This window comes from Salmo salar, chromosome 20 (genome assembly GCF_965601325.2).
Source record: "Salmo salar chromosome 20, fSalSal1, whole genome shotgun sequence".
NCBI lineage: Eukaryota > Metazoa > Chordata > Actinopteri > Salmoniformes > Salmonidae > Salmo > Salmo salar.
Genome location: NC_138310.1, coordinates 27,715,756 through 27,741,421, shown reverse-complemented (window position 1 = coordinate 27,741,421; position 25,666 = coordinate 27,715,756). Strand labels below are relative to the sequence as shown.

Sequence of the window (25,666 nt, the reverse complement as noted above, 5' to 3'; positions counted from 1 at the left end):
GCTGAGATTAGGAGCACACTCTTAAAGGGAGTGCTCCTAATCTCAGCTTGTTATCTGTATAAAAGACACCTGTCCACAGAAGCAATCTATCAATCAGATTCCAAACTCTCCACCATGGCCAAGACCAAAGAGCTCTCCAAGGATGTCAGGGACAAGATTGTAGACCTACACAAGGCTGGAATGGGCTACAAGACCATCGCCAAGCAGCTTGGTGAGAAGGTGACAACATTTGGTGCGATTATTCGCAAATGGAAGAAACACAAAAGAACTGTCAATCTCCCTCGGCCTGGGGCTCCATGCAAGATCTCACCTCGTGGAGTTGCAATGATCATGAATGATCATGCTCAGTTTATATATGTTAACCCTTGGCAGCCTTGTAAGAAAGCACAGCATATCACGACTCAGGATATGACCCAGATGCAGACACAGGATGAGGATAAGGGCAGGTCGAGGACAGGCAGAGGTTCGTAATCAGGTCAGAGTCAGGCAGGTACAGGACAGCAGGCAGGCTCGGGGTCAGGGCAGGCAAAATGGTCAGAATTGGGAAAACTAGGAAACGAACACTTGAGAAACAGGAAACCGGGGAAGCATGCTGGTAAGACCTGACAAGACAAGACGAACTGGCAACAGACAAACAGAGAACACAGGTATAAATGCTCAGGGGATAATGGGGAAGATGGGCGGCACCTGGAGGTAGGTGGAGACAAGCACAAAGACAGGTGAAACCGATCAGGGTGTGACACAGCATTGATTTTCACTACTATGCAGACGATACAAAACTTTACATTTCTGTGTCACCAGAGGATTTTAACTCCACGGATAAATTATTAGACTGTATTAGTGATTTAAATACTTGGATGGCTCACAACCTCCTCCAGCTAAATCAAGACATGACGGGGGTACTTATTGTTGGAGCCAAAGCACAGAGAGAGAATCTGGCCGCACATTTTTATTCACGGGCAAATAAGATAAAACACCAGGTAAAAAACCTAGGTGTCATTTTTGATTCTGAACTCAATTTTGAATCACACGTGACCAAAATAGCTTTTTACCACGTGAGGAACATTGCCAAGGTGCGCCATTTCTCTCTCAGGCTGATACAGAGAGCTCATCCATGCTTTTATTACAAGCAGGCTTGACTACTGTAATGCTCTCCAGTCTGGTCTACCCAAGAAAGCCATTGGTCAACTGCAAAACATACAGAATTCTGTAGCTCGAGCACTGACCAAGACCAGACGGAGAGCACACATTACACTGGTTTTAAGGTCTCTGCACTGGCTGCCTGTGAGTTTTCTAATTCATTTTAACATTATTCTATTGGTTTTTAAATCAATCCACGATTGTGCACCCCAATACATATCAAACATGCTTTTAAGTTATGTACCCAGTGGGTCCTCAGGTCATCTGGCACTGTCCTTTTAACCAAAGCCTTGGACCAAGAGGCATGGAGAGACAGCCTGTAGTTACTATGCCCCCAGCCTCTGGAATAGCCTGCCAGAGAACCTGAGGGGGCCGAAACTGTGGATGTATTCAAAAGACATCTTAAAACACACCTTTTTAGCTTTGCTTTTCCTTAGGGTGCTTTTTGGTTGTTCAGTTTTTATTGGTATTCTTAGTTTTTTATCCTAAAGCTTGATTTGATTTGAATGCTGTCCCAATGCTGATTCTTGCTTTTGTCATGGAGTTTTTTCCTACCTTTTCCATTGTTGTCATGCCAATGCTGTCCCTCAGTGAAACAGTGTGGTGTATCTCCCCTCCCCCAGGACCCAAAGGTCCATCAGGTCTCCCAGGAGAGAGGGGTCTACCTGGGCTTCCTGGACCTCCTGGACCCCCTGGACCCCCGGCCCCAGCCAGTGCCCGCATCCCAGAGCCAGACCGGGGTAAGAGAAGCACCACTATACTCTACAGACATATCCATCACCACACACACTCAATGAATCAGATTAACAGTTGTGTTATGGAACACTCAAAGAATTTGTTTATAAATATGATGTCATGGGCAGTGGCGATTATGGCATGTAAATCTTGGTGGGGCAAACCATTTTTTTAATGTTTTCATGCATGGGCTACTAACAGCTTATTACACAACATACACTTATTATTACTTTCTTAGCTACAGTATACATATCTCCCTGGCATGTTACATCATTTATGCAACAGCATACAAGACATTTTTGGACTCACCTTGTTGTGCTGTGCTCACTTGAACAGGAAGGTGGGGTGGCGGTTCTTCGTGGGCAAATTTTGTCATCAAACTTTGTCATCAAATTCATTCTCTGGATTTATTATATTTTTAAGACAACTGGGATCTCTGAAAAAGGTCCAATCATGATGACGTCAGTGATCTTCAGGTCGAAGCACTAGAAAGAAGCCTAAGTTCCTGACTTGGAATTCCGAGTTGGATGACCGTTCAAAACGTATTTTTCCAGTAGGAGATCGTTCCCAGTTGTCTTGAACTCACTCAAATCAGATTTCCTAGTTCTGAGTTTCCAGTTGTTTTGAGCACAACAGAAGTCATGCTGGATTGACACCATGGCCAATGTTGAATGTTTATCCTTTTAAGTTTGTAAAAGAGACCCTTAAACCCAGACTTGGGACCACACACCCATTCCACTGAATAGTAGGCTAGTGATTGCTTTGCAATGCTTGCAGTTAGCCACTGATTCCTTCAAAATCACTCATTGTTGAATTTGCGATTTCCAACATGTTGTGTAATGTTCAATGGCCGATGAGCACCAATACGTTTTATCTATAATTTGTCTTCCTTATTCCTCTTCATATGACAAGAATTGAAAAGGATTTGCCAGTAGATTGTTAACTAGATTCATGATAAAGACAACTAGATTCCTAGCTAAGATTTTGAAAGTATGATGTCGACATGATCAGTCCAATCAAAACTGCTGTAGATATAACATGATTTGACATTTTAACTGTGGCCAATGACCTTGAGCCTTATTGGATGGGCACTTCTAATGTAACCCTATGGCAGCACCCAAGGGGCTTGAATTTTCGAGCTCTACCCTTAGATTTGGTGGTAACGTATTGTCCCCATGACTGACAGAACACTGAGCCAATAACGGCACAACTAGAGAACATTACCAACCCCTACACTCCATATTTTCCGCTGGCTGCCCCACCACCACAGAAAGCACTGAGCTAGGCTGAAACACCTGCATTTTGGAGCTGCCTTACTCAAGAAAGCAAAAAAGAGACTACGTTTGTATGCAGCTTTATTAACTTTTGTTTACATTGTTTGCACACTGATATGTGACATGTATTAATGCCAAAATAACATGCAAAACAGGCATGCCCCACCTGCCCTGAATGACAGGTAGCCACTGTCCATGGGTAGGCCAATGTCCTTGCCTTACAGCCCTAAGTGCTCTGTACCACCATCACTCATGCTCATCTGGGTACAATTTTCCATTCAGTGGGTTTGTGTGAAAATGGTAGACCATTCTAGTGCAGCTCATGAGTTTTCACACCCCAGTATTATGAACTTGGAGATGTCCCAGAAGAAAAGAAACGTCTGGATAGTCGGCCCTGTCAGACAACCACCCTCACCCCTCCCCTTCTCACAATAGGTGGTCTTTTTCTGGGCCAAACTGGAGGAAGTGACCTCAGTCCACACATAATCAATTCCAAAATGAGTGGAGCTGCAGAGACAGTCGTTTTTGTGACAGGTGTGGGCTGAGGATTCTACCTTGCTTAGATCTTTAAATAGGTGATACTGTTAATTTCCACTGAAAATCAACATGTTCCCAATGTCTATTACATTACATAGTCATGATGAACATCTATTTGAGTTAGAAGAGAGGGAGAGAGAGCGAGAGAGAGAGAAACTGAAGGAGAAACAGAGAGAATGGCAAAGGGAATAAAAGTAAGGGTATTAGAAAGAGACAAATGTATGCAATGTGTTTTAACGGACGCTCCCTCTCCCTCTCACCTGTCATGTGTACCTGCCAAAGGCCTGAGAGGAAGGTGATTGAGTGGTTGAGAGGGTCTGAGTCTGGGGAGAGAAAGAGAGTGGCAATGGCTTGACCCAAACGTCACATGCTGGGATAAGGACCTGTCCGCCGCTGATGTCACTCAACCACTTCCAGATGTGGAGTTGAACCAGCTGGGGGGGGGTTCATAAAGCTCACTTAAGGTTTGGAGCCCAGGCAGTGAGAAGGGATGAGGACTGAGAGGAGGAAATGTGTTGAACAGTGGAGCCCAGGCAGTGAGAAGGGATGAGGACTGAGAGGAGGAAATGTGTTGAACAGTGGAGCCCAGGCAGTGAGAAGGGATGAGGACTGAGAGGAGGAAATGTGTTGAACGGTGCACAGATGTGTAGGTTGACAGAAGAATTCTAGCTGTGGGTAAATTAATGTTGGCATTGAGAATTCTGAGTCTGTGAACTATTTCTTTCACATCAAAGTGAAAGCAGCAGATGCAGGGGTTCTGTGCTGGGCTTCCTTTGGAAAGCCCTGGCTTATTGGCTGTCCCGTCTGGATTTGGAGGCTGGAATCTCCTGCAGCAGAATCGGACTGAACCCTCCAACTTTAAGGTGGGACAGGGTCACAGGTAGAGAGGAGGAGGATAAGGGGATGTAGGAACCCAACCATCTTAGAAGATCATATGCATTACATTGTAGAACACTGTGGGGTTGGAAAGTACATGGACAGAGACTCACTATCAGAGAGGGTGTTTAAGTACAGGAGCTGGAGATGAAGCTAAAATAATGTTTCAATAGAGACAGACAGGCAGGTGGACGGACAAGCAGACAGGTAGGCAGGCAGACAGACAGACGGACACCTCTTTTCCTGGGCTATTGTTAGCAGGGTTATGTGGGGCTGGAACAGGGATAAGAGTCAGTCTGGCAGCTGGAGGATGTGTCTCGTTGACAGGCCTTCCCCTCACTGCTCTCCCCCTCTGTGGTACTCCATCAGCACAGTGCTACCTGCCAACCTGAGACAACCCTTTAAAACCACACACTTCCACCTATCACTGGACATTTCCTACCCCTCTCCCTCTCTCTTTCCCTACAGATAGATATAGGTCAGCTCAGAAGTGCTCTGTCAGCACAATGTCAATGGAGGTGACACAAGGCTTTCTTAATAAATACTGTACCATGTGTACCTGTAGGACATGAAGTACACATACAAATGAGTGCAAACAATATGATAATTATGATATTCAGCCATATTATATATATATATATATATATTACATTTACCTTCATGAAAGATGGACAGTGTAAAGATTTGATACTTTATGGTGCTGAAAGAAGCCTGAACATTTGTGTGAGAACATCGCCCCCTGTAGGTCATTTTCAGGTATGTGGTTCAGCCCTCTTTTGTCCTTTTTATTAACCACTGAATCCTCTGTATTCCAGGTCAGGGCAAGGAGCTGCTCCTCTCCAACACCTTCCCTGACCCACGAGGGATGCCTGTCCAAGGCCCACAAGGCCCTGCTGGACCTGCTGGTCAGTATGTCTGTTTTTCTCTCCTGGTCGCTAGCCACTAGCCAGTAACATATTGGTTTCATTATCTTGTCAGTGTAGTGATTAAATTGAGTATTAATTTGGGTTAATACTCAAAAGTCTCCATTCTCTGTCAGATTCACTGAAACACAACTCCCCTGTCCTCAACTCTCATCTGGAGATGCCTGACTTCCTTAGAGGAAGTTGGATTTGCTCCCAGTCTCTCAAATGTTGGATTGATTTGTTGTTTGCCTGTCCCTCTTGCCTCAGTTTGCATCAACAGCGTTCCATCAAATCATGTGTCAAGATGAGCCTTTTCCATTCTCATGTTTAAAGTGAACTGTGAGAGAAGTGAGCTTGGGCCAGCTCCTATGATTGATCCGATTTTGGATAGGACTTATCCAGCATCACTTCTATCATGACCAAACAAGGAAGATTTAAGAGTGTTCATTATAACATTATAACAAGCATGTCCATATTTGTAATGGTTTGCCAAGACCAGTAATTCTATACACACCTATGGTGGGGGTAGGAATAGAAAGACTTAATGTGGACACAGTTGTTAGTATTCATCTGAGATTTCTGGATATTTTCTGACTTTTTTTTATAGTGGTTTATGTCATAGTCCAAATACCTTTGCATAATCTGATTGTCTTAACCCTGCATCTGTTCCTCAACACACATGTAACATGAAACCCTTTCCTATCGTTCATCCATAATTCATCATTTTTTCCTCCTTTATTTTGTCTCTCTTTTCATTCTCAATTTGCCTTGTGTGTCTGAAAAGAACCTATCTTGGCCTATAAAGGCAACCTGACCTAAAGGCTGCCTATTACGTTGATGCTCACAGTCCTTATGTATCCCATCACACAGGTCCTCCAGGCCCCAAAGGCCCCGTGGGACCCCCTGGCCCAGCAGGACAGAACGTAAGATTCTGCCTTAGGACTATAGTGGGCAGTGTGTAATGGTGCAATGGAAATAATAATCATATGAGTGAGATTAGATCCACTTACTGTACACTTTAACAAATGTGTATGTGTCTGTTTGAACCTTTTCTCCTGTCTCTCTACAGGGGAAGTCGGGTGCCCCCGGGTTACAGGGCCCGGTGGGGCCGAAAGGAGAACGTGGGGAGAGAGTGAGTACCATGCACAGGCCAGGGCCCAACCACACCTAATGTTTCCTCCCCATTCTTTCCATGACCTAGATAGAGAGACAAAACTCCTTCTAACTTGCCTCTGGCTTCCTAGGGTCCTCTGGGTTATCCAGGAGAGAGAGGTTTCAGAGGAGAGCCGGTAAGCCACCTACTTCCTGTCTAGCTGTGGCCTTGATGAGTGTGGCAAAAACCAACACGTCGCACCTAATTACACCATGGTCAACTATACAAACCAGTGATCTCACAAACTCGGAGAATGGGTTTTACTGCTGCTTTTTCATCAAAAGAAAGGGAAAGGGAGATACCTAGTCAGTTGTACAACTGAATGCATTCAACTGAAATGTGTCTTCCGCATTTAACCCAACCCCTCATAGTCAGTACTTTCATGCCAGTGATAACTAGTTATCACTAGTGTGCCATTACTCTTGACTCAATGTTTCTATACAGGGAGTAGCAGGAGCCAAGGGAGAGCCAGGACAGAAAGGCCTGCCGGTAAGACCACCAGAGATGGGGCCGTAGCTCACCCTGTGCCTCACTGACTCTCACTGGGCTGTATAGGACCAGGAGCCAGGAGGGGAAATAGTGGCCCTTTCCCAATGTCTTTCCTTGATTCCTTGTGTCTTCTATCCTTGCGTCCTTCTCAAAACTCATAGGAGAATGTCTGAGGGGAGGAACCTTGGGTCTTCTCCTCCAATGGGGTTTGATAAGGATGCGAGGAAAGAGGATGCCAGCAATTGAGAAAAACACATTGAGAAGTAGTCAATTTCCCCACTGTATGCTGTGTAGACAATTATTCTGTGTCTGTCTAATCACTTATTTTCCTTTGCCTCTATCTCATTTTACAAGAACAATCTAAATGTAAGGGATTTATGAACCAAGTCACCGCATGGTCATTTTTATGATCCATGTCCAATCACCACATTTACATATTTATGTTTGTGATTTTACTTTCTTATAAAGTTTACTTTCCATTTATCTATATTGTTATTAGTGTTGTTATGCAAATCATCCTGCACTTGTTTTAAAAAGTACTCAATTACCCATAGTATGTCAGTTTGCGGCATGTGGGATTGTGGTTTTTGTTGTTTGTGTGGGCACTGTTATGATGTTGTGATTATTGTGTTTTTTTGGTCCTCGGGGTGTGCTGTGGGGTGCCCCATGTTTAAAACACTGTCCTACTCCTGTCTGACCCCGAAGCTGCCTGACTCCCTCTGCAAGCTACTGTCTCCATGGTTACCTTTCACAGTCACATTCTGAGCATCTGACGTTGGCATATACACACACACACACACACACACACACCTGCTGTTCCTACATCACGCATACTAAGTCATTTGCTGGTTGAGGGAAAGAACCTGTTGAGTAGCATGTAATACAGCATTGTATTGAGGATCAATATTTGGTCATGCCATGCTTTTACAAACACTTTCTACCAATGATATAAATGATGCCAAGGATGACATGTTCATATGTCAAGTCAACTTGTGTACAGCACATACTGTTTATACATAGTATAAATGAACGTTGGTATGTGTGGAATGTATATGCCAAATCACTCCATGTAGAGTTATTGTGGGAACAGTGGTGGTGGGTTAGTGCTGGGTGGACTGGGGTTGGAGATGTGAATGGATACAGCTATCCTCCAGTGTCCCACAATGCATGGCTGCATGGTCCCATCCTTAGTTACTGCACTGTTTGCCAATTATCTCTTGCTTGCCAAACTCATATGTAAACTCTTTAACTTAGTGTAACAATTCATCAATAACACAGGAACCAGGCAAGGTCACTCTAAATTGTATCTCAAACCAAAAATATATTTCTTATCTCCTCAATGGTCTCACAATAGCCCCGTTATCCCTTCAGCTCTCATCTGCTCCTCATCAATCAACCCAGATGATCTTCTTATTGTGGAATCATACAAACTGGACAAACACAAACACACTGGACATTAGTCTTTGATATGATTTATTGATATAACTTAATGAAATCTTGCCTTTTGTTCCGTAGAGGTTTGTCCTTTGCTCGTTAATCAGTTTATTTCTTGACCCAAGAGAAAAATACTCAGGCATCCACACTAACGTCATATTGTGCATGCATTCTTTATCAACGGTCACTGATATGATTGCTTTTGTCTGTTTTCTTTCTGTTTCTTTTTTTCAATGTTTCATATTTATTAATTAGGGGTTGACTCATAAAGCCAGTGGGTCTTTCTTGACAAGTAGATATTGATCTGTTTCTCATTTTAAACAGAATCAATAAAAATAGTAAAGTTTTACTGGCTTTATTTGGTGAGCATGTTTTAATACAGTGAGTGATGGATGGGCAGCTATTGTGAACTCAGCTCTAACAACCGTTATGTAGATACAGTATACTGAGACTTCAGAAGGTTATTTTCAACCGTTTTAGAAAATCACTCTGAAATGCAACAGAAACTTGTCTGGCTGAATAGCTGCTCATCTTGATTAAGTCCAGAAGGAATGCAGATGGCATGGTCAAACCTGAGGCCCTGGACCGTCTCCTCCACTTTTGTTATGTCAACAACATGGGAATGTCCTGTGATGTGCATGCTATTTTGCACAGCATGGCAAAGACCGGCCTGGTATGGCAGCATGGCCAGAGAACAAGGGAGACAGAGAGATACAGGGGAGGGATAAGGTACAGATGTAGGATCTTAATTTGATCACTATTTTGTGGCTGAGAATCTTCCTGCACAGCAGGAAATGCAAACTTATAGTGTATTCAAGGTTTAAAAAGGCTTCTAAAGTTTGTAATTTCCACTTTAAAATGTCAGACTTGATTTGCCTTAACGGAAAATGTATCAATCACTACAAAAAATGTTAATTCACATAATAATTCACACATTTCCTGTTGCTGCAGGAATATGTTTTCCTGCTGTAGCAAACTGTCTTAAATTGTCACGTCTACTCCCGCTCCACCTCTCTGGCACTCGTTGTCGTCAGTTTACTCATTATTACTCACACCTGCCACCATCGTTACGCCCACCTGCGCCTCATGAGACTCACCTGGACTCCCTCACCTCCCCTATATCTGTAACTCCCTTGGGTTCTTTCCCCAGGCGTTATCGATTCTGTTCCTGTGTTATATGTCTGTACGCTACTCGTGTTTTTTGTTTTGTTCCATGTTCGTTTATTTATTAAATTCACTCCCTGTACTTGCTTCCCAATTATTAGCGTACTCGTTGGAGAATAACGGCTCGCCAAAGGAAGCAACAGGGATTTTCTTTTTATTCTTTTTACTGGTGACGTCGGGTCCAAGGGTGGCTGCTGACGCAACCGGGGATGCCTCAGCTGGCTCGACATGTTCTCAAACCTAGGTTGGCTCGTCAGGCTCCCATGCCTCAGCTGGCTCGACAGGTTCTCAAACCTAGGTTGGCTCGTCAGGCTCCCATGCCTCAACTGGCTCGACAGGTTCTCAAACCTAGGTTGGCTCGTCAGGCTCCCATTCCTCAGCTGGCTCGACAGGTTCTCAAACCTAGGTTGGCTCGTCAGGCTCCCATGCCTCAGCTGGCTCGACAGGTTCTCAAACCTAGGTTGGCTCGTCAGGCTCCCATGCCTCAGCCAGCTCTACAGGTTCACGCGCCTGGTCCTCAGGACCGTCCCTCTGGTCGGCGTCCTGCGCCTGGTGCCGCGCGTCAGGGAGGGGGTACTGTCACGTCTACTACCGCTCCCCCTCTCTGGCACTCATTGTCGCCAGTTTATTCATTATTACGCATACCTGCCACCATCGTTACGCGCACCTGCGCCTAATGAGACTCACCTGGACTCCATCACCTCCCTGATTACCTTCCCTATATCTGTAACTCCCTTTGGGTTCTTTCCCCAGGCGTTATCGTTTCTGTTTCAGTGTTTCATGTCTGTACGCTACTCGTGTTTCTTGTTTTGTTCCATGTCCGTTTATTTATTAAATTCACTCCCGGTACTTGCTTCCCGATTAGTAGCGTACACGTTACACAAATTAAGATCCTACATCTGTAAAGGGTGTGGGGTGGGTACATGGACTGGTTTTAACCTTCTAACTACTGTATTAGTTGAACAGAGAGAAAATGACTTGCACCTTGGCGAGCAATTTGTTTGGCTTGTGCTCCTTACCTTGACGGCTATATCTATCTTCACAGGGGGACGGGATACATCAGATCAGAGAAGCGCTGAAGATCTTAGCTGAGAGGGTTTTAATCCTCGAGACTATGATCGGTATTCATGGTGAGTAGGAGGCCTGAGGCAGCAGGGTCAGCTTTAGGCAGGGGTCAGACGAGGCTGGGTGTCACCCCACCCTCCTCCACTCCTGGGCCGTGGGACAGTGGGTATGGCCAGAGGCAGACAGCCCCAGGACCAGGCCTGGTGTGTCCACTCCCCACCCCTCACCCAGTCCCCTTGTCACTGTTCTCTGATAGGACATTAGTTTGAAGATGTTCCAAGACTTGCAGGCAGACCTGGAGCTTCTGGCTCGCAGGGTGACACTGCTGGAGGCTATCATCTGGCCAGGTAACGCTGGTAACCATCCTCACCCCCAGGTCACACTAGTACATTATCTACTGCATTAGGCATGCAAGGACCATATGAAAAATATATATTTTATGTCTGTTTTGATTTAAGAGTTGTTTGTGTAACTGGACTCACATTAGTAGGCTCCTACTAGTACAATTTTATTAATTCACTAAATAGCTGATGTAACTCAAAGATTTAGACTTGTCTAGATCACTTTCATAGTTAGGCACACAGTGCATTCTGAAAGTATTCAGACACCTTGACTTTTTCAAACTGTTGTTACATTACAGCTTTACTCTAAAATTTAAAAACAAATCCTCATCAATCTACATCCATACCTCATAATGACAAAGCAAAAACGGGTTTTTAGAAATGTTTGCAAATGTATTAAAAATAAAAAACAGAAATATTACATTTACATAAGTATTCAGACCCTTTTCTCAGTACTTTGTTGAAGCACCTTTGGCAGTGATTACCTGCTCGAGTCGTCTTGGGTATGACGCTACAAGCATGGCACACCTGCATTTGGGGAGTTTCTCCCATTCTTCTCTGCAGATCCTTTCAAGCTCTGTCAGGTTGGATTGGGAGCGTCGCTGCACAGCTATTTTCAGGTCTCTCCAGAGATGTTCGATTGAGCACTGGCTGGGCCACCCAAGGGCATTCAGAGACATGTCCCGAAGCCACTCCTTGTCTTGGCTGCATGCTTAGGGTCATTGTCCTGTTGGAAGGTGAACCTTTGCCCCGGTATGAGGTCCTGAGTGCTCTGGAGCAGGTTTTGATCAAGGATCTCTCTGTACTTTGCTCCGTTCATCTTTCCCTCGATCCTGACTAGTCTCCCCGTCCCTGCCGCTGAAAAACATCCCCACAGCATGATGCTGCCACCACCATGCTTCAGCGTAGGGTTGGTGCCAGTTTTCCTCCAGGCATGACGCTTGGCATTCAGGCAAAAGAGTTCAATCTTGGTTTCATCAGACCAGATCATCTTTTTTTCTCATGGACTGAGAGTCTTTAGGTGCCTTTTGGCAAACTCCAAGCGGGCTGTCATGTGCCTTTTTCTGAGGAGTGGCTTCCATCTGGCCAGTCTACCATAAAGGCCTGATTAGTGGAGTACTGCAGAGATGGTTGTCCTTCTGGAAGGTTCTCCCATCTCCACAGAGGAACTCTGGAGCTCTGTCAGAGTGACCACCGGTTCTTTGTCACCTCCCTGACCAAGGCCCTTCTCCTTGATTGCTCAGTTTGGCCCGGGCGGCCAGCTCTAGGAAGAGTCTTGGTGGTTCCAAACTTCTTCCATTTAAGAATGATGGAGGCCACTGTGTTCTTGGGGACCTTCAATGCTGCAGAAATATTTCGGTAACCATCCCCAGATCTGTGACTCGACACAATCCTGTCTCAGAGCTCTACGAACAATTCCTTCAACCTCATGGTTTGGTTTTTGCTCTGACATGCACTGTCAACTATGGGACCTTATATAGACAGGTGTGTGCTTTTCCAAATCATGTCCAATCAATTGAATTTACCACAGGTGGACTCCAATCAAGTTGTAGAAACATCAAGGATAATCAATGGAAACAGGATGCACCTGAGCTCAATTTCATAGCAAAATGTATGTAAATAAGGTATTTATGTTTTTATGTTTTATACATTTGCAAAAATTTCTAAACCTATTTTCGCTTTGTCATTATAGGGTATCGTGTGTAGCTTGAGGAAAAAATTTATTTAATCAATTTTAAAATAAGGCTATAATGTAACAAAATGTGGAAAAAGTCAAGGTGTCAATACTTTCCGAATGCACTGTATGGCAACATCATATAAACCCAGCAAAAAAAGAAACGTCCCTTTTTCAGGACCCTGTCCTTCAAAGATAATTCGTAAAAATCCAAATAACTTCACAGATCTTCATTGTAAAGGGTTTAAACAATGTTTCCCATGCTTGTTCAATGAACCATAAACAATTAATGAACATGCACCTGTGGAACGGTCGTTAAGACACTAACAGCTTACAGGCGGTAGGCAATTAAGGTCACAGTCATGAAAATTTAGGACACTAAAGAGGCCTTTCTACTGACTCTGGAAAAACACCAAAAGAAAGATGCCCAGGGTCCCTGCTCATCTGCATGAATGTGCCTTAGGCATGCTGCAAGGAGTCATGAGGACTGCAGATGTGGCCAGGGCAATACATTTCAATGTCCATACTGTGAGACGCACTAAGACAGCGCTACAGGGAGACAGGACGGACAGCTGATCGTCCTCGCAGTGGCAGACCACATGTAACAACACCTGCACAGAATAGGTACATCAGAACATCACACCTGCGGGACAGGTACAGGATGGAAACAACAACTGCCCGAGTTACACCAGGAATGCACAATCCCTCCATCAGTGCTCAGACTGTCCGCAATAGGCTGAGAGAGGCTGGATTGAGGGCTGGTAGGCCTGTTGTAAGGCAGGTCCTCACCAGACATCACTGGCAACAACGTCACCTATGGGCATAAACCCACCATCGCTGGACCAGACAGGAGTGAAAAAAAGTGCTCTTCACTGACGAGTCGCTGTTTTGTCTCACCAGGGGTGATGGTCGGATTCGCATTTATCGTTGAAGGAATGAGCGTTACACTGAGGCCTGTACTCTGGAGCGGGATCGATTTGGACGTGGAGGGTCTATCATGGTCTGGGGCAGTGTGTTACAGCATCATCGGACTGAGCTTGTTGTCTTTGCAGGCAATCTCAACGCTGTGCGTTACAGGGAAGACATCCTCCTTCCTCATGTGGTACCCTTCCTACAGGCTCATCCTGACATGACCCTCCAGCATGACAATGCTACCACCCATACTGCTCGTTCTGTGCGTGATTTCCTGCAAGACAGGAATGTCAGTGTTCTGCCATGGCCAGTGAAGAGCCTGGATCTCAATCCCATTGAGCACATTATTCCATTTCTGTTAGTCACATGTCTGTGGAACTTGTTCAGTTTATGTCTCAGTTGTTGAATGTTATGTTCATACAAATATTTATACATGTTAAGTTTGATGAAAATAAACGCAGTTGACAGTGATAGGACATTTCTTTTTTTGCTGAGTTTAAATGCTTTATCATATGTAATAATGTGCTCTATTAACTAACTATTTTATATTTATGTCTCATATATGTATGCATAGGGTAGCATGGCCCCAACTCTTTGTTTCTTCAACAGAGCCTGATCTAGGGTCTGGAGATGGTCAATTTGGGACTGCGTCCCCAGGTGGTTTCTACAGGGATAAGCGAGCAGGAGCCGAACCCTATCGGCTCGTCTCCCCTCCTCTGTCCTCAGACACCAACGTTCAGGGGAAGTAGCATTGTTCCCTGCTGCATCTCTGAGGATCACAGGCTGGGTTTAACTACCCCCTCCCTTAGGTCTCTCTGGCACTCTACTGATCCAGACCTTATCTGATACCCTCTGTGGGCTGTACCATCAGACGAAAGGTGGGGGACACCTCAGGGAAGCTCCACTGGTGCTCCGGAGTCTGCCCACCTCCATTGGGAACCAGTACCAGCCACCTTTACCCCGTAGACCCATGGCTCCCCCTGTGTCCCATTCCTGTTCCCCATTCCTGTTCCCCCTGTGTCCCATTCCTGTTCCCCCTGTGTCCCATCCCTGTGGCTACAGCTAGGAAATATTTCAAGAAAATATCCTATAGGCCTCTGGAAAACATGCAAACATTAAAAAGCTTGATATGTTAAATGGTGCTCAATCATCTGAAAACAATTCTGGACTATAAGGGTCATTGCAGGATAGTAAAAATTGCAGTAAATTAAAGGAGGAATTAAGTGTAAAAGAAAAGACTGGCTCTGAGAATTTGTTTAGACTAACAATGTTGGGAATCTGAGGTTTACTTATTTAAATATATTGAGCATGTATAGACTGCAAGGCACACGTACACAAAAAAAACTCCTCTTATATTCCTTTTGTTTTGTTTCTATAATATTGTGTTGTTACTCCTTGCTATGTAGTGCACTATAAAGATGAAGACATGACACACCTTTCCTATTGAGATGTCAGTTAGTAGTACCACGTTTTGGAAAGCATTGCTTATCAGTGTACAGTATTTGTCTTGGTGTCTGATAACCACCGCTTTAAATCAAACAAATCCAACAAGAGATTGAATCGTATTTATTTTATTCACATTTTATTGTAGATTTGTTGGTGCACAAAAAAAAATGCAGTTATGTGCTACCCGTTTCTACATTCTTAAACAATATTTGTTCTCAACAGCAGTGCTGGAATACAAAACTCATACCCATATAGTTAAGTATCTCCTTTACCAAAACTGATATGTGATCAAATTCCTGCATTTATTTCAAACCCCAAACTGCAGCTCCTGCATAAACTGGCAGTAGTTCACTGCTTTAGCTTATGGGTTTAAAATAAATGACATCTCTAAGAACCCCCACTCATGGGACACGTGTATCTTTCTCCTACAGCAGCTTCAGTCCTACGCATACACACCACACGGTAGTACAGGACCTGTTGATGCAACTTGAATACATTTTTGTGTAACTTTGTACCACTTTTACATTCTTATACTTAGACTGATTTCCCTGTCACAGTAAAAAAAAAAAAACTGCTTCTTTGATAATTTGTTTCTTTATCTTATAATACAAATTTTGTGAATTATTTAAAAAAAGAAATAGAAGCTTATTGTTTTATATGCTGATATACAGTACGTAACATATGTATTTTCCATTTTGGGCATATTTGATATTGATTGCTAATGTGTTATTGTGCTAAAATAATCTTCTAGATGGTTTTTATAATAAATAATTGTTTTGCTTTTTTAACAGGCCAATTGTCGTTTTTTTCCATAATGACATTTATTTGGGTACTCGTCTTTTCCTTTTAGCCCACAGGGTACATTTTAACACAAGTTCAGCTCAGCAAAACTCAAGAAAATACAAATATCATCATGCTAAATCACACCTTCTGTTCCAAGGTCCAGTTGGCCACCATGTGCTGATCTGACAGGCCTCAGGTATTTCTTGGTGGCAGGGGGATCTTCCCTTTGGATGTCATCACAGCCTCCTCCCCAACTCTGTCATCAATGAGCAGGGAGATGGCGCCATCTAGCTGTCTAGTTGCAGCCAGCGCCACCACAGCTTTATCTGTAGGAAACCCCATCTTCTCCAGTTGCTGAAGCCTGAGAGGGGAAAATAATGTTAAAAAAAGACATATACTGCACCAGTCAAAAGTTAACCCCTGGAATGAGTAGGTGTGTTTTCTTTATGTTTACAATTTTCTACATTGTAGAATAATAGTGAAGCCATGAAAACTATTAAATAACACATCTGGAATCATGTAGTTACCAAATAAGTGTTAAACAAATATTTTATATTTTTGATTCTTGAAAATACCGACCCTTTGCCTTGATGACAGCTTTGCACACTCTTGGCATTCTCTCAATTAACAGGTGTACCTTGTTAAACATTTATTTGTGGAATTTCTTTCCTTCTTAATGCATTTGAGACAATCAGTTGTGTTGTGACAAGGTAGGGGGTGGTATACAGAAGATAGCCCTATTTGGTAAAGACCAAGACCATATTATGGCAAGAACAGCTCAAATAAGCAAAGGTAAACAACAATACATCATTACTTTAAGACATGAAGGTCAGTCAACCCAGAAAATGTCAAGAACTATGAATGTTTCTTCAAGTGCAGTCGCAAAAACCATCAAGCGCTATGATGAAACTGGCTCTCATGAGGACCGCCACAGGAAAGGGAGACCCAGAGTTACCTCTGCTGCAGAAGAGGCAATTAACTGCACCTCAGATTGCAACCCAAACTAATGCTTCAGAGTTCAAGTAACAGACACATCTCAACATCAACTGTTCAGAGGAGACTACGTAAATCAGGCCTTCATGGTCAAATTGCTGCAAAGAAACCACTACTAAAGGACACCAATAAGAAGAAGAGACTTGCTTGGGCAAAGAAACACGAGCAATGGACATTAGACCGGTGGAAATCTGTTCTTTGGTCTGATGAGTCCAAATTTGAGATTTTTCGTTCCAACCACCGTGTCTTTGTGAGATGCAGAGTAGGTGAACGGATGATCTCAGCATGTGTGGTTCCCACTGTGAAGTATGGAGGAGCAGGTGTGATGGTGTTTTGCTGGTGACACCGTCTGATTTATTTAGAATTCAAGGCACACTGAACCACCATGGCTACCACAGCATTCTGCAGCAATACGGCATCCCATCTGGTTTGCGCTTAGTGGGACTATCATTTGTTTTTCAACAGGACAATGACCCAAAACACACCTCCAGGCTGTGTAAGGGCTATTTGACAAAGAAGGAGAGTGATGGAGTGCTGCATCAGATGACCTGGCCTCCACAATCACCCGACCTCAAACCAATTGAGATGGTTTGGGATGAGTTGGACCGCAGAGTGAAAGAAAAGCAGCCAACAAGTACTCAGCATATGTGGGAACTCTGTCGTCAAGGCAAAGGGTGGCTACAGTGGGGGGGAAAAGTATTTGATCCCCTGCTGATTTTGTACGTTTGCCCACTTACAAAGAAATGATCAGTCTATAATTTTAATAGTAGGTTTATTTGAACAGTGAGAGACAGAATAACAACAACAAAAATCCAGAAAAACGCATGTCAAAAATGTTATAAAATGATTTGCAATTTAATGATGGAAATAAGTATTTCACCCCTCTGAAAAACATGACTTAGTAGTTGGTGGCAAAACCCTTGTTGGCAATCACAGAGGTCAGACGTTTCTTGTAGTTGGCCACCAGGTTTGCACACATCTCAGGAGGGATTTTGTTCCACTCCTCTTTGCAGATCTTCTCCAAGTCATTAAGGTTTCGAGGCTGACGTTTGGCAACTCGAACCTTCAGCTCCCTCCACAGATTTTCGATGAGATTAAGGTCTGGAGACTGGCTAGGCCACTCCAGGACCTTAATGTGCTTTTTCTTGAGCCACTCCTTTGTTGCCTTGGCCGTGTGTTTTGGGTCATTGTCATGCTGGAATACCCATCCACGACCCATTTTCAATGGCCTGGCTGAGGGAAGGAGGTTCTCACCCAAGATTTGACGGTACATGGCCCCGTCCATCATCCCTTTGATGCGGTGAAGTCGTCCTGTCCCCTTAGCAGAAAAACACCCCCAAAGCATAATTTTTCCACCTCCATGTTTGACGGTGGAGATGGTGTTCTTGGGATCATAGGAAGCATTCCTCCTCCTCCAAACACGGCGAGTTGAGTTGATGTCAAAGAGCTCCATTTTGGTCTCATCTGACCACAACACTTTCACCAGTTGTCCTCTGAATCATTCAGATGTTCATTGACAAACTTCAAATGGGCAAGTATATGTATTCTTGAGCAGGGGGACCTTGCGGGTGCTGCAGGATTTCAGTCCTTCACGGCGTAGTGTGTTACCAATTGTTTTCTTGGTGACTATGGTCCCAGCTGTGTTGAGATCATTGACAAGATCCTCCCATGTAGTTCTGGGCTGATTCCTCACCGTTCTCATGATCATTGCAACTCCACGAGGTGAGATCTTGCATGGAGCCCCAGTCGGAGGGATATTGACAGTTCTTTTGTGTTTCTTCCATTTGCGAATAATCGCACCAAATGTTGTCACCTTCTCACCAAGCTGCTTGGTGATGGTCTTGCAGCCCATTCCAGCCTTGTGTAGGTCTACAATCTTGTCCCTGACATCCTTGGAGAGCTCTTTGGTCTTGGCCATGGTGGAGAGTTTGGAATCTGATTGATTGATTGCTTCTGTGGACAGGTGTCTTTTTTACAGGTAACAAGCTGCGGTTAGGAGCACTCCCTTTAAGAGTGTGCTCCTAATCTCAGCTCGTTACCTGTATAAAAGACACCTGGGAGCCAGAAATCTTTCTGATTGAGAGGGGGTCAAATACTTATTTCCCTCATTAAAATGCAAATCAATTTATAACATTTTTGACATGCGTTTTTCTGGATATTTTTGTTGTTATTCTGTCTCTCACTGTTCAAATAAACCTACCATTAAAATTATAGACTGATCCTTTCTTTGTCAGTGGGCAAACATACAAAATCAGCAGGGGATCAAATACTTTCCCCCCCCACTGTACTTTGAAGAATCTCAAATATAAAATATATAACGTTTTAAACTTTTTTGGTTACTACATGATTCCATGTGTTATTTCATAGTTTTAATGTCTTCACTATTATTTATGTAGAAAATAGTAAAAAATAAAGAAAAACACTTGAATGAGTAGGTGTGTCCAAACTTTAGACCGGTACTGTATGTTTTGCTCAGAAAGTATTTTCTTTGATGATATATTTGATCACAGCTTGCTTTTGGCCGGAATCAAAGTTAAGCATTATATGACAAATTACAAAAATGATTCTTAAAAAAATACAGTACATACACTGAGTTTACAAAACATTGTTCTTTAGGCCTCTCGAGTGGAGAACTGCAACACACGTTTTTCACGCTCAACAGTTTCCCGTGTGTATCAAGAATGGTCATCCAGCCAACTTGACACAACTGTGTGAAGCATTGGAGTCAACATAGGCCAGCATCCCTGTGGAATGCTTCCAACACCTTGTAGAGTCCATGCCCTGACAAATTGAAGCTGTTCTGTGGGCAAAAGGTTGTGCAACTCAATATTAGGAAGGTGTTCCTAATGTTTTGTACACTCAGTGTATAGGCTGCCACAAATATGCTCTTCTATACTAGTAAATGCCCTAGTAAACCTGACTGACCTCAGAAAGGACACTGAGGACTTTGGCACCTCAACTTTGGTCCCTGGTTCCTCAGGAGCATCCTGTAAGGAGGCCAATATCCCCGCCCTCAGCATCTGCTCCTCCAATAACTGGGCCTCTGACACTGCTGCAGACCCGTCCAGCAGCCAATGAGGAACAGACGCTAACCAAGGCTGTGGGTTCACGGGCGGAAAGTCCTCCATGGGGGTTCTGTTAGTGGGAGCTACCTGAGGGAATGGCCCAGATCTGTAATAAACAACAAAGTATCATTGTTTTATTTCACTTTGTCCTGCATTCACTGTACAACCCTGCAACCCTGTACATGTGACTATTAAATTCTCTAATCTCACTCATGCCACCAACTCCATTCCCAGGATAGGTAGTAGTAAATCAGACTTCAACAAGCTACTGTATCTTATGAGTTGTTCTCACCTCTGTGAGGTGTTATAGGTGGGAAGCCTTAGCCTGGAGTAGTAAGGAACATAGGCCCAATCAGGGAGGAAGTTGAAAATCCCAATATTCTCTATTTTCTGCAAAACCCCAATAAAGGATGGACGATCTTTAAACAAAGTTAAGGTACATAATCACAGAATGTAAAAGATATGGCAGAGATAATGGGGACAAAAACACTTTCCAATAATTTGTTATATTTTTTGGCAGAGAAGGATACAGTTGTGTCCTATCAGTATGGCACAGAAGTGGAGCAAACCCGGTGTGCTTGGAAGCAACACCAGATTGAGGAGTAAGAGAAGCCAGGGCAGGAACCAAACTGGTACACATCTGAGCAGCTTCCTCTGGGTCACCTGACGACACTGGGCTGTAAACAGAGCCAGTTGGGTGGCAGAGGAACCACAAACACGACTAGCCTCATCCCCACTGATGAAGAGTAGGATGGCATACAGTGGAGGCAGGATAGCTATGGAGAGGAGTGAGAGGGCAAGGAAAGCCACTGTGCCCCAGCGTCGCTCCTGGCATGGTCCAAGCAACAGCAGGAGAATTGCGTTGTAGAGAAGAGAGGACAGCTCCTCATGACTAAAGGCATAGAGTGACAGATCTGTGTGAGAGAGGGAAGATTACTTTCTATTTTCTATTCAGGGGTAACAAATCAAATTCCATACCTGCTTTACTCTAGGTGTGTCTGGCAGATTACCTACCTCGGCACCCTGGGTACTGTCCACCTGGGCCTAAACTCAGACTGGCTGGAATACCACCAAGCCACATCAGCACCATCAGAGTTAACAGAAACGTTGTTCCAAGAAAGAATCCCGGACGATTCGAGCCAAACCAAAACCATATTGCGCAAATACGGTCAACCATTGTAGCTGACTTACAAGTGCTTGTCTAAAAGCACGGTGGTAAGCTCTCTAATCAAACAGTTTCCCCATTCAAACGATATTCAGGACACACAGCTCATGCTACGAAGTTCTAATATGTTTTATGGCCAATAAAGACAATGGCACATATTTGACTTGAATATTTCTAAATATGACAACGCCATCTTCGCTTTATAACTGACAATATTCGCTTCATTAACTGACTGACAATATTCAAAAGAAGATTGCACGACGTATCAGAAAGCGAGCATGATAGCAGCGAGAGGATTCCTACTCGTCCAAGGGTCGAAAGATGTACAATAAGTGTCAGTTAGTTCAATGACATTTAGTTTTTCGTGTTAAAATTCATAAATCATGAACACTCAAGTATTTCCTTAGTCGATAGAAAATGTGCCACTTTGCAACGTATCAACACTTCCTGTTTACGTTCTTGGACGAGTTCATTCACGACTACCTTGACGTAAAACCTCATAGTAAATCGAGTTATTATCATTGACAACATACGGAAAATATTTTTTGGGTGTTTCTGTAATTATTTGATTCATAAAATGTTTCTGCACCCTGATTTTTGTAAATGTGTTGGTCCCCACTGAAATATGGTGTATGCCAGAGACACAGATTGAACCATATCTCAGTGGATTACCACAGCCACAAATTCATACCCCCCTTATTTCTACAATGTCAAACCTAGCCCTAACCACACTGCTAAACGTATGCCTAACCTTAAATTAAGGCAAAAAAAGTTTTTGTTTTCATTAATGTTTTGGATATAGACCATTTTTACTTTGTAGCTGTGGTAACTAGTGAAAACCTAGTGAAAACCTTCTAGTCGGTCTTAAAAACCGAAAATGTGTTACCTCCGATTCGTTCAGTCATTCCTATGGGGAAAATTAACTGGGAAAGAATCGGTTGGGTTGCAAAGTAGGGTTTTGGCATAAACGCCGAAAATAAGGTCTGAGGTTAACACAGGCTTAGGATATCTTATACGTTTTGTTCTATGAGATAATATCAGTCAGTTAACATTACCTTTCTGAATTATGAAGCCTTTATGTGCATTTTTTTAAACAAAAAAATCGTACCACAATTCACAAAAAGTGACGTTTGCTGATAAAGATTATAGCATAGAACAAAATGTAGGGTGAGTATTGGTTAAGAGGGACACTTAAGCTTTGTAATAGATATCTTTGAATGTGTACAATAACACAACCACCGATCAATGCCTGTATGTTAGTAAGGAAGTATGTGATATTATTATTATTATTTTATTTTTTCATAATACAAAAATCAACAACTTACATTGCTACATCAAACATGTCAAACAAAACAAAACACAGGTATTAACAATAAAATACTAAAACGGTTTTTTTTAAATCTATAAAAATACTAAAAAATAAACATTTCTAGTGCAATTGTATTCACGCTGAAAAAATCTCATAATGATTCAGGAAGATGTTATTCTTGTTATTATTCACGAGGGATAATGTCTTAACAAGGTTATTAAATTCAATCAAAAATATGTGCAATTTTGGTATAGAATTCTGAAATGTTTGTTTATATATAAAGTATTTGGCAACAAGAATTAAAAAAAAATCACTATAATTTCAATGGTCTTGTTATCATTGCTGTAGTAACATATTATGTCCTTCATGTCAAAAACATGGGTAGTGTTCATAATGGTAAATAAGTATTCTGCAAGGTTTTCCCCAAATTCTGACACAAATTTACATTCGCGGAACAAGTGACTCAGATTCTCACTTTCTTTTTAACAGAAAACGCAGATATCATCAATAGCCACACATTTGGACAACATAGAATTACATGGATATATCATATGTAGAATTTTAAAGTGCACTTCCTTAAATTTGTTTGGTATACAATATTTATTAGGAAATATACGAGAAAAAAAAATGGGTTCAGTTGGTGTGACGTCATCACTGTGGGCGAGGTATCCCGTGTAAAGACACGTGTCTCAATAGGGTACTGAGGTAAATAATGTTAAGGTTATACAAAACGAAGAAAGGATATTCAGTTATCATTACAATATATTTGTAATGGGATGTAATTGTAAATCAAAATGACTGTAAGTGGTTTTCTTACTACTCTCACCTTTTTAGAATATTGACATTTTGAGAGTGTCCCAGTATGCCAATAGCCTAACGTTACTGTCAAACTGGGACAGCCTGTTACTGTCAAACTGGAACACTCCTCTGGGCCATTTTAATGCAGAAAAAATATTTTGGGGAATTATGAAATAAATGTTCTCTTAACAGAAATCCATTTTCTAAATAGGATAAAATGTTAAATTTCATATTCCTAAAATCTGCTATCAGCTAGCTTGCTAGAAAAAGCTAGCACAGCTACATTTTACTCACCAACATATTATCTCGCCAACATAAAGAAATCCTAGCTAGCTATATTCCTAACTTGTACCCCCGCACATTGACTAAGTACCGTTACCCCCTGTATATAGCGTCATTATTGTTATTTTAATTTGTTACTTTTTTGTATTTTAAGGTTTTACTAGTTTATTTAGTAAATATTTGCTTAACTCTTATTTTTCTTAAAACTGCATTGTTGGTTAAGGGCTTGTAAGTAAACATTTCACAGTAAGGTCTACACCTGTTGTATTCGCCGCATGTGACAATTACATTTAGATTTTATTTTATTTTGGTTCATAACCATACATGTTTATTTTGCTGTATTTGACTCTGGTGACAATAAAACAGTCATTGAAATTGTTGAGGGGTAAGGTGTTTCTGGTTTCATTCTACTAAATGTCCATTAGAGTGTATTATTGAGAATGTTGAGCAGATAGGCCCAGATTAAGTTAATTTTGTTTTATTTAAAGGCTATATAATTACATATAGGCTATATCATATAATTATAATAAAGTGTGATCATAATGATACATGATGATTCTTAATGTTCCACCAAAATACATAAACTTAAATTATGTATTAAAACATTTTTTTATCAGTTGTTTTGAACGCAGCATTATGCAGAAAAGTGTAGTTTTATTGTCTTTTTACTTTACGTTTTGTACACCAGCTTCAAACAACTGAAAATACAATATTTTTGAATATGTAAAATATATTTCACCTGGGTTTAGATCTATAGAGGCTGCTGAGGGGAGGATGGCTTTTAATAATGTCTGGAACAGAGCGAATGTAATGGCATCAAACCTTGTGTTTGATGTATTTGATACCATTCCACTGATTCCGCTCCAGCCATTACCACTAGCCCGTCCTTCCAAAATAAGGTGCCACCAACTTCCTGTGATTTAGATGGTACAATGATTCTCTACACTACACTTGCTTATTTTCACACATAAACTGAAATTTGTATTGGTCATATGCGCCAAATACAACAGGTGTAGACCTTACTGTGAAATGCTTACTGACAAGCCCTTAACCAACAATAAAGTTTTAAGAAAAATAAGAGTTAAGAAAATATTTACGAAATAAACTGAAGTAAAATTTGTTTTAAAGGTAAATATAAAATAACAATAACGAGGCTATATACAGGGGGTACACATTAATCAATGTGCGGGGGTACACATTAGTCAGAAGCCATGGATTACAGGCAACATCCTCACTGAGCTAAAGGGTAGAGCTGCCGCTTTCAAGGAGCGGGACTCTAACCCTGAAGCTTATACGAAATCCCGCTGTGCTCTCCGATGAACCATCAAACAGGCAAAGCGTCAAAATAGGACTAAGATTGAATTGTACTACACCGGCTCCGACGCTCTTCGGATGTGGCAGGGCTTGCAAACTATTACAGACTACAAAGGGAATCACAGCTGCGAGCTGCCCAGTGACATGAGCTTACCAGATGAGCTAAATTACTTATATGCTTGCTTCGAGGCAAGTAACACTGAAACATGCATGAGCGCATCAGCTGTTCCAGATGACTGTGTGATCACGCTCTCCAAAGCCGATATGAGTAAGACCTTTAAACAGGTCAACATTCACAAGGCCGCAGGGCCAGACGGATTACCAGGACGTGTACTCCGAGCATGCGCTGACCAACTGGCAAGTGTCTTCACTGATATTTTCAACCTCTCCCTGACTGAGTCTGTAATATCAACATGTTTCAAGCAGACCACCATAGTCCCTGTGCCCAAGAACACAAAGGTAACCTCCCTAAATGACTACCGACCCGTAGCACTCACGTCTGTAGCCATGAAGTGCTTTGAAAGGCTGGTCATGGCTCACATCAACACCATTATCCCAGAAACCCTAGACCCATTCCAATTTGCATACTGCCCCACAGATCCACAGATGATGCAATCTCTATTGCACTCAAAACGGCCCTTTCCCACATGGACAAAAGGAAAACCTATGTGAGAATGCTATTCATTGACTACAGCTCAACGTTCAACTCCATAGTGCCCTCAAAGCTCATCACTCAGTTAAGGACCCTAGGACTAAACACATCCCTCTGCAACTGGATCCTGGACTTCCTGACAGGCCACATTCAGGTGGT

General features: G+C 42.5%; 2 protein-coding genes across 4 annotated transcripts in view; one reads left to right on the top strand and one right to left on the bottom strand.

The window, feature by feature from the left end:
• Positions 1 to 15,934, top strand: part of emid1 (EMI domain containing 1) — a 97,513-nt gene extending 81,579 nt beyond the window's left edge. For 2 of the 3 annotated variants that reach the window (XM_045703159.2, XM_014161212.3), the window contains 8 exons: positions 1,764 to 1,880; positions 5,378 to 5,467; positions 6,338 to 6,390; positions 6,537 to 6,599; positions 6,712 to 6,756; positions 7,065 to 7,109; positions 11,029 to 11,119; positions 14,310 to 15,934. In XM_045703159.2, the coding sequence (XP_045559115.1) occupies positions 1,764 to 1,880; positions 5,378 to 5,467; positions 6,338 to 6,390; positions 6,537 to 6,599; positions 6,712 to 6,756; positions 7,065 to 7,109; positions 11,029 to 11,119; positions 14,310 to 14,449 (644 nt within the window). In that variant the 3' untranslated portion in view covers positions 14,450 to 15,934. Of the gene's footprint in view, positions 1 to 1,763; positions 1,881 to 5,377; positions 5,468 to 6,337; positions 6,391 to 6,536; positions 6,600 to 6,711; positions 6,757 to 7,064; positions 7,110 to 10,752; positions 10,838 to 11,028; positions 11,120 to 14,309 lie in introns of all 3 variants that reach the window. The other variant, XM_014161213.3, reaches the window with a different exon arrangement.
• Positions 15,256 to 21,617, bottom strand: rhbdd3 (rhomboid domain containing 3). Its single transcript, XM_014161215.3, has 5 exons — positions 21,002 to 21,617; positions 20,518 to 20,901; positions 20,280 to 20,406; positions 19,848 to 20,093; positions 15,256 to 16,290 (listed from the first exon to the last, which is right to left on the bottom strand). The coding sequence occupies exons 1-5, from the start codon at positions 21,162 to 21,164 to the stop codon at positions 16,122 to 16,124; spliced, it is 1,089 nt and encodes a 362-aa protein (XP_014016690.2). The 5' UTR covers positions 21,165 to 21,617; the 3' UTR covers positions 15,256 to 16,121.
• Positions 21,618 to 25,666: the final 4,049 nt, after the last annotated feature.

Bases quoted from the DNA above. Each gene is read 5' to 3' on its own strand.
- rhbdd3 (XM_014161215.3), bottom strand. From the start codon at position 21,164: ATGGTTGACCGTATTTGCGCAATATGGTTTTGGTTTGGCTCGAATCGT. The intron at 20,902-21,001 runs GTAGGTAATCTG...TCTCTCACACAG, and splicing joins ACAGTACCCAGGGTGCCGAG to ATCTGTCACTCTATGCCTTT. The intron at 20,094-20,279 runs GTGAGAACAACT...TGTTTATTACAG, and splicing joins ACCTATAACACCTCACAGAG to ATCTGGGCCATTCCCTCAGG.